The following is an 8930-nucleotide window of genomic DNA, read 5'->3' on the forward strand; positions in this document are numbered from 1 at the left end:
TGTGTGTGTGTGTGTGTGTGTGTGTGTGCGTGTGTGTGTGTGTTCCCTGGTGCTCCTGAGAGGAGAGCACCACTCTGAGGTCGCGACCCCCCAGTGTGACTCCATGAGCCTAATCACCAACACTGCACCACTTACTGCCAACACACACACACACACACACACACACACACACACACTAGGACACATACACACACACACACACACACACACTAGGACACACACACACACACACACACACACACACACACACACACACACACACACACTAGGACACACACACACACACACACACACACACACACACACACACTAGGACACATACACACACACACACACACACACACACACACACACACACACACACACTAGGACACACACACACACACACACACACACACACAAACTTTCACTCTCTCTCACCACACACACACACTCACAAACGAGCCGTCAGTTGGCAGTAAGTCTTAACCATTAATAGAATGACCTCTGACCTCCATCTCCTCCAGAGAGAGAGAGAGAGATACTTCCTATTTGTCCCTGGCCTTCTCACCATTGGCTCTGTCTGTTCTCTCTGGACCAATCAGGGCGGTGTTCACACTGGGGCTGTACCTGCTGACTGAGAGGGTGTACGTGATTGGTGCAGAGACCTTGGACACCCGACAGGATTGGCTGCAGGCCCTCACAAAGGTGAGGTCACATAGCTCCGCCCTCCTCCTCCTCCTCCCGTCCTTCCATCACCTGGGCGGAGGGACGCCCCTCCCACCCACCTGAAGCCCGACCTGATTGGTTCAATTAGTCTGCATCGTCCAATGAAACCTCTTCACGTTGTACTGGTGTCATCATGAGATTTGTATTCAGATTCGTTTACTTAATCAAACTGCGTTCAATCAATTTAGCATTCTTAGCCGACGTCTGAAAAGGAGGGATTGATTAACGTTCTGATGATCAATGAATCATGGACTCGTAGTAACAATGGATCTGGTAAAGCATGAAGGTTGAACACGCATTCTGTCGAGCGGTCTGGTTGATGAATGGACTAATGGCTCCCAGCCCCCCCCCCCCCCCCCCGCCGGGCCCCTGGGGGCCCCTACTGCGGTGGTCTTTCACTGGAGGCGTTATAATGAAGGAGTGCTGAGAGAAAACACACTTTCCCACAATGCCCATGGAGAGCCGTCTATATTGGGCCCATTAGTTGTAGCTTTATTGTTTCGTTGCCCTTTTCAAGAGACACACGCACGCACACACACACACACACACACACACACACACACACACACACGTCCTCCCCCCCGCCCCCTCTTGTCCACACATGTAAACAGTGTGTGTGTGTGCATCCCTGCGGAGGCTCTGTGTGGTGGGGGCCGTTCCTCCCCCTCCTCCGGGCTGACAGCCTCGTCTACGGGCCTCTGGACTGGACTCTTTGGATGACTTCATTTGATTTCATTTCCTCTTCATTTGGACTCCATTAATTGGCTGATGACTTCATTTAGTTTATTTATATATAATTTATATTGTTATTGTTATCCTATGTGTGTGTGCGCGCGTTTGTGCATGTGTCTGTGTGTGGTTGTGTCTGTGTGTGTGTGTGTGGGTGTGTGTGTGTGTGTGTGTGTGGTTGTGTGAGTGTGTGTGTGGTTGTGTGTGTGTGTGTGTGTGTGTGGTTGTGTGGTTGTATGTGTGAGTGTGTGTGTGTGTGTGTGTGTGTGTGTGGTTGTGTGTGTGTGTGTGTGTGTGTGTGTGTGTGTGGTTGTATGTGTGTGTGTGTGTGGTTGTGTGTGTGTGGTTGTGTGTGTGTGTGTGTGTGTGTGTGTGTGTGTGTGTGTGTGTGTGTGTGTGTGTGTGTGTGTGTGTGTGTGTTCTTGCGCAGTGCTTCGTTCCGTCGGCGGTGGAGGGCATGCTGGGCAGAGACTGCGAGCTGATTGGCCGACTCCACTACAGGGAGGGTCACGACCTCTACCACTGGAGAGTGGGTTGGTTCGCCCTGGCAGGCTCCGCCCTCAACTACAGCTCGGGGGAGGGGACGGGGGCGGAGCTTCAGCTCAGACAGCTCCAGGAGCTCAGTAAGTCCCTCCCCTTCCTGTTCCCCTCCTTCATTCCGTTTTCTTATTTCCTGTAAAAAAAGGGACCTTTCCATTGGCCATATGAAATAACTTCAAACGTTCTCAGAAGAGTCCAGAAGAGTTGACATAATTAGAAGTGATTATGTTAGAGAGCATTGAGGCTGGAGAGACACTGTGTTCCCTCTGGTGGTGTGAGGACCCCTGACCCCTGACCTCTGACCCCTGACCCTGACCCCTGACCCCTCACCCTGACCCCTGACCCTGACCCTGACCCCTGACCCTGACCCCTCACCCCTCACCCTGACCCCTGACCCTGACCCCTGACCCTGACCCTGACCCCTGACCCCTGACCCCTGACCCTGACCCCTCACCCTGACCCCTGAACAGGACTCTTTACTCTTTACTCTACTGACGGTGATGATGTCAAACCGTTTCCATACCAGAATGCCGGTCAGAACGTAGCGCAGCTTCAACGTATCTCAGCAACGCTACAGTTCTTCTTTAGTTAGTCTCTAACCGTGTTGGGGGTACAGTGCCCTGGTCTCCCGCCGGTCCTCCTGGACTCCGGGGACCCGGGTCCCGCTCTGATGCGGTCACAGCCCGCCGTCGGAGCCAAAGGGAACAAAGCGGCTGCCCGCTCCCTTTCCCGCCAGCGGCCCCGTATGGCCGGCGTTTAGAGGCCTGTCACGCCTGAGAAAGGCTGGCTGAGCCAGAAGGGACTGTTTGGTCAAGGCTAGAACGTTTCCTCAACCTTTGTGGGGACGCATTCAGGGGCCGGGAGCCGTGGCAACCAGAGGTGATGTTTACTCACCGCCAGGACGGAGCAAAAGAAAAAGAGTAGAAATGAAAACAGTTGTCCCCGTTGAAGAATAGAGTCTGAATTCAGTTTTTCGGAAATCACGAATTATATTTGTCTATTTGTGGTGCTTGTCTGTTGGGTTTGTTTGACCTTTGAACCCTCCGGCGGAGGAGCCATTCGTGGCGTCTGGGCTCCAACAACGCTCAGCCGTGCCTTGGTGACCCACGCCTCGCAGAAGAACAGGTTTCACATCACTGAGAGCAGGCGAGGACGAGCAGGACAGATGTTTTGTGTGGTGGTCATTAGTCTCATTTAGCTGCTAGGTGCGCACAATGCTCTGAAATAAACCTTTCAGCGCTCAACCTTCAGTTGAGCTGGCAGCGTTCTGCTTTCTGACAGTGAAATGATATTTCCCATAATACTGTAAAACTTTAATTAGTCTTTAATTTAGTCTCTTCCGGAAAATTTAATTTTCTTTAGTTTATCCATTTTTTATTTAGCCTTCATTTTTCAGTCGGATCGGAAGTCGAGGTTGCGTGGATGCTGTCTTGATTCCATGAAAGTGTAACTAATAAAGAAACAACTTCACGGCTCGCTGTAAAAGCCAACCATAAATGAATCATTCTCTGTTTAACAACATAAGTACGGTGTGTCACCATGCTGCAGCGCAGTATTCATCGTGAAGCAGCCTGATCACTGGCTGACTGTAGCTGCTTTCACATACGGACGTGCATCCGTCTGTTCTCCGTCTATTCTACGGCGGTGCCGTATATGTGAATGACATATCCTGACGTTGGACCTCCTGAAAAAATACTACCCCCGAGGTAGTAAGTTCTCCGCAGGAAATGCTAATGACCTTATATGTGAATGAGCAGTAGGATGTCGGCATTTCACACCAGTTGAGTGGGCGTGTTGATGACGCTTCGGGCTACGTTTGCACGTCATTGAGTGGCACCCGCACCCTAATCGATAATCAGCCTATTGCCTTTTGTTTGCTGAATGGTTTAAAAAATATTTTTATTATTATGTTACACCTTTCCTGCTGTCGGCTCCCAGACCATAGGTCGGAATGAAGCGGCCACCGATTATTGACAGGCTGGGTACTTTATTCTTAGTTTCACTAACTTTACAGTAGGGCCTACACGTTTGCACAGACACAACCGGACTCATTCATTAACTCACTAAACTGACACACGCTACCGCTCGCTCTCCTCGCTCGTCCACTCACACACACACACTGCCATTCTCGTGCACACACATGCACTAACTCTCGTAACACTTATTATTGACAACAGTTAGCTGAACATTATAGGGTCCCGTCCTTCCACTCCCTGTTTTCTCAGTTAAACACAAACAAATCAACTACATTTGTCCCAGTGTTTGTTAGATGTGAAATGAAGCCAAAAAAGACGCTCTCTTCCTCCGGTAACGCAGTCGTTCACAACGCCTTTCTTGTTTGTCGTTTCTTCTATTTGTCTGTAACTCATGCTCCAATCTTTCATCGATCGATGCGGATGTTGTGGATGCAACGGAATATATGCATCGCTGCAGCAACATTTAAGATGATCGCGATGAGTTCTGCCCGTTCTGCCTGCGTGCTGTCTGCGGTCAAACCAAAACAAACCCGATCCCGCCTCTTGCGACCCTACGTCATATCCCGCCCCTTGCAAGCCCGCCCCCCTTAAGCGGCCGGAGATTCTACTGACACCGATCTCCGCATATCGGGCATCAAGTGTGAATAAGTGTGAATGACCCTCACGGTCGAACCTCCTGCTCCACAAATGTGGAGAAAAGACGGAGGTCATTTGTGAAAGCAGCTTGTTACAGCCTGCAGACCACACAACTAGCAGAGCTTTGAACTCTTTATGGCTTCACGAGGACCAGGTGAATGAGATGGTGTTGACTGCTGTGAGGTCACCATATGTACATCTACCAAATGAACCAGAGCCAACGTAAAGCCACCACCTGGTCTGCATTGACCGTTCATCGTTTGGGTCACTTGGTCAATCAGTGTGTCGCATGCAGGCAGCGTCTGAGTCAATAGAAAATAATAGAGAGTCAATAGAAAATAATAGAGAGTCTTCCTACTGGATTCCTCCGCTACGGGTCCAACGCTTCAATGGAAAAAAGAAAATATTATAATCTTTTATATTTTTTTATTTTTAGTATGTTTTTATTGATGATCACACACTCTGAGTGTCTTGTCCCGATGTTTTGTGTCGAGGACCACAATGGAAATAAGTCCTGGACTTTATTCTGTTTTTTATCCTCAATTACATTTTATGTCTTTTCATGTGAGTAAGGCATTAGTTTGATACAATTTAATAAATAAAATCAACTAAATGTTTAATAAAAATACTTTTTTATTAAACATACTCTTACTAATTTTAACCCTGCTGTACCGAAAAACATATCGAACCGTGACTTAAAATCCGAGGTGCGTACCGAATCGTGACTTTAGTGCATCGTTAGTAGAAAACCAAAATAATGAAACGGACGTGCATTACCTCGAGCTAGAGGAACAGGACTTCCTGTTCTGCAGGCGTTGTCTCCGTCTTACGGCGCGGAGGCTGCGCCGCCGTCTAGACGCAGCGTTCTCTATATTACTCATCGCTGATTGACTCACGCAGAATGGAGAACGGGGGCCTTCAAGTGAAGCCAGCGCTCGCTGCATCTCCGACGCACAAACGCCCTCCTGCTGTTCAGACCGGCAGGAAATAACCCGTCGAGCTCCCTCGTCGGGGAGGAGATTGTGATTGACTTCAAATGTCAAAGCCGATCTTAAAGTGCAAATTATTTGCCTTATAGAACATATATATATATATATATATATATATACATATATATATATATATATATATATATATATATATATCATCTGCATTTTTGTCAGCTGTGATTTCTGCTTTGCTGCCGTCTTTGTCGGTTCCTTACCACCACTTAGGGAGCGTCCACCAACACACGTCAGCCCTACAGACACCTCTGCTCTATAAGGCCTGAGCCCAGGGAGCGTCCACCAACACACGTCAGCCCTACAGACACCTCTGCTCTATAAGGCCTGAGCCCAGGGAGCGTCCACCAACACACGTCAGCCCTACAGACACCTCTGCTCTATAAGGCCTGAGCCCAGGGAGCGTCCACCAACACACGTCAGCCCTACAGACACCTCTGCTCTATAAGGCCTGAGCCCAGGGAGCGTCCACCAACACACGTCAGCCCTACAGACACCTCTGCTCTATAAGGCCTGAGCCCAGGGAGCGTCCACCAACACACGTCAGCCCTACAGACACCTCTGCTCTATAAGGCCTGAGCCCAGGGAGCGTCCACCAACACACGTCAGCCCTACAGACACCTCTGCTCTATAAGGCCTGAGCCCAGGGAGCGTCCACCAACACACGTCAGCCCTACAGACACCTCTGCTCTATAAGGCCTGAGCCCAGGGAGCGTCCACCAACACACGTCAGCCCTACAGACACCTCTGCTCTATAAGGCCTGAGCCCAGGGAGCGTCCACCAACACACGTCAGCCCTACAGACACCTCTGCTCTATAAGGCCTGAGCCCAGGGAGCGTCCACCAACACACGTCAGCCCTACAGACACCTCTGCTCTATAAGGCCTGAGCCCAGGGAGCGTCCACCAACACACGTCAGCCCTACAGACACCTCTGTGGCTGTGGAGCCTGATCTGTACTCTCTACCTTACCTTGTATTATGCCTCTCCAAACCCCACCACACCGTCTGATTGACCCCTTCCTGTTTCCTGCTATATTTTCCCGTTTGTTTCTGCCGACGGTCAGAACAACATGGCGGAGATAGCCGAGTTGAGGAACATCTGAAATAGGTTCCTTTGTACAGAAGATGATCCTCACAGTATGAAGACGGCCGCGTGGCAGCGACTCTGCGGCGGGGAGCGTACACACGGGGCCGCCTACAGACCCCCAGCGCCGCTACGGGGTGGCAGCACCAGTCAGACTGTGATTAAAGCTGATATAAATAAATACCTTCTCCACTTTTACACCGCCGCCGCCTACTCTGTCTGCTCCACAGCTGTCTCCACGCATAGCGAGGGTGAGGAGAAGATCAAGGTCCTTCTCATGGTGGAGAGCGGAAGGTATGTCGATCTGGGTAATTGGCCAATCTGAGGGTGTAGAAACGGATTCCCTTTTTTTTAACGGCTTTGACAAGTTAAGTTCCTCATTAGGTGTCTGCGTGTGACGGCTGACGTGTGGGAACGCGTTTAGGAAATCAAGTGGCAGATGTTTACCTGGAATGCACCTGAGACGTTTCAGACGCTCGTCTTAGTACCTGATGCTGTTAATGCTGCTTAACGCTAACGACGAGCGCTAAGCGCTGAGCGAACACCTCGTTTACCGAGGACTCCAGTTAGCCTTAAGCACCGCGTTCTGTCTGACCATGTGTTTAAATCTACCTCAACTAAGGGAGTACTTAAGATAGAGCTGTGTTGAAGGTAAGGCCGGCGGGCCGTTGTGTCGTGTGAGTTCACGTCACGTCCCGCGCCGCCGTCCACACGCGTGTAACGGCCGTGTTCCCCACGCCCCGCAGGACGCTGTACGTCCACGGCTTCAGCGGCGTGGACTTCGGCCTGTGGCTGTCGGCGCTGACGCGGGCGGCGGGGCGGGACGGCCGGGCGCTGGGCGACCAGCAGCTCAGCAAGAAGGCCGTCCCCATCGCCGTGGACAGCTGCATCGCCTTCGTCACGCAGCACGGTGAGCGGCCCTCTGCACCTCTCCACAGGTCCTCACACCAGGACACACGCTCACACCGTCTCCCCCCCCAGGTCTGAGCCAGGCGGGGGTGTACCAGACGCGGGGCGACCCGGGCCGCGTGGCCCAGCTCCTGGAGGAGTTCAGCGGGGACGCGCGGCGGGTGAAGCTGCACCAGAGGGCCCACCGGCTGGAGGACGTGGCCCAGGCCCTCAGGGGCTTCCTGCAGCGCAGCGAGGACGCCCTGCTGGCCAAAGAGCTCTACCCCTACTGGGTCTCCTCCCTGGGTGGGTCTGGAGCTCTACCCCTACTGGGTCTCCTCCCTGGGTGGGTCTGGAGCTCTACCCCTACTGGGTCTCCTCCCTGGGTGGGTCTGGAGCTCTACCCCTACTGGGTCTCCTCCCTGGGTGGGTCTGGAGCTCTACCCCTACTGGGTCTCCTCCCTGGGTGGGTCTGGAGCTCTACCCCTACTGGGTCTCCTCCCTGGGTGGGTCTGGACCCCTACTGGGTCTCCTCCCTGGGTGGGTCTGGGGCCGGACCCCTACTGGGTCTCCTCCCTGGGTGGGTCTGGGGCTGGACCCCTACTGGGTCTGGGGCTGGACCCCTACTGGGTCTCCTCCCTGGGTGGGTCTGGGGCTGGACCCCTACTGGGTCTCCTCCCTGGGTGGGTCTGGGGCCGGACCCCTACTGGGTCTCCTCCCTGGGTGGGTCTGGGGCCGGACCCCTACTGGGTCTCCTCCCTGGGTGGGTCTGGGGCCGGACCCCTACTGGGTCTGGGGCTGGACCCCTACTGGGTCTCCTCCCTGGGTGGGTCTGGGGCTGGACCCCTACTGGGTCTGGACCCCTACTGGGGCTGGACCCCTACTGGGTCTGGGGGGACTGGAGGACCAGGTGAGCGCAGGTAGGGGACAGGTAGGGGTCAGACAGTGAGCTGAGATGCATGTTGTTGATGGTGGACAGTGGGGATGGACCTCCAGACCACCACAGTGATGAGGCCTGGATCAAACATCATACTGGGAAAGGATTCACAGGACACTGGTCTGTGTTCAAAACCCACGCACACACACATATGAAGACACTGTGTGTGAATGGAATAGCAAGCAGTGAACACATTAAGTTACATAAAGTACAGAGGATACAATTAAGTGTACACTGTAAAGGATGTGATGTTTAATCTAAAAGGCCACAAAATGAAAAACAATGGAGTCCAGGAGCTGCACAAAGGGCAAGCCTCCATATAATTGGATAAATAAAAGTCCTTGAGGCTCTTATTAAGTCCAAGAGTTTTGTTTCTCCTCCACTTCACTGTAATCAACTCTACTGCCGGACTTTTTACATTTAATTGCTT

The 8930-nt window shown here is 52.3% G+C and overlaps 1 protein-coding gene across 1 annotated transcript in view; it reads left to right on the forward strand.

Moving 5' to 3' along the window:
* Positions 1–7869, forward strand: part of LOC311373173 (arf-GAP with Rho-GAP domain, ANK repeat and PH domain-containing protein 2-like) — a gene marked incomplete at both ends in the record, with an annotated part of 12119 nt that extends 4250 nt beyond the window's left edge. The window contains 5 exons of the mRNA XM_084490007.1: positions 585–687; positions 1868–2060; positions 6906–6969; positions 7422–7585; positions 7657–7869. Of these exons, the coding sequence (XP_084346133.1) occupies positions 585–687; positions 1868–2060; positions 6906–6969; positions 7422–7585; positions 7657–7869 (737 nt within the window). The remainder of the gene's footprint in view (positions 1–584; positions 688–1867; positions 2061–6905; positions 6970–7421; positions 7586–7656) is intronic.
* Between the last annotated feature and the right edge of the window lie 1061 nt (positions 7870–8930).

This window comes from Micromesistius poutassou, assembly GCF_964030765.1.
Source record: "Micromesistius poutassou genome assembly, contig: SCAFFOLD_824, whole genome shotgun sequence".
NCBI lineage: Eukaryota > Metazoa > Chordata > Actinopteri > Gadiformes > Gadidae > Micromesistius > Micromesistius poutassou.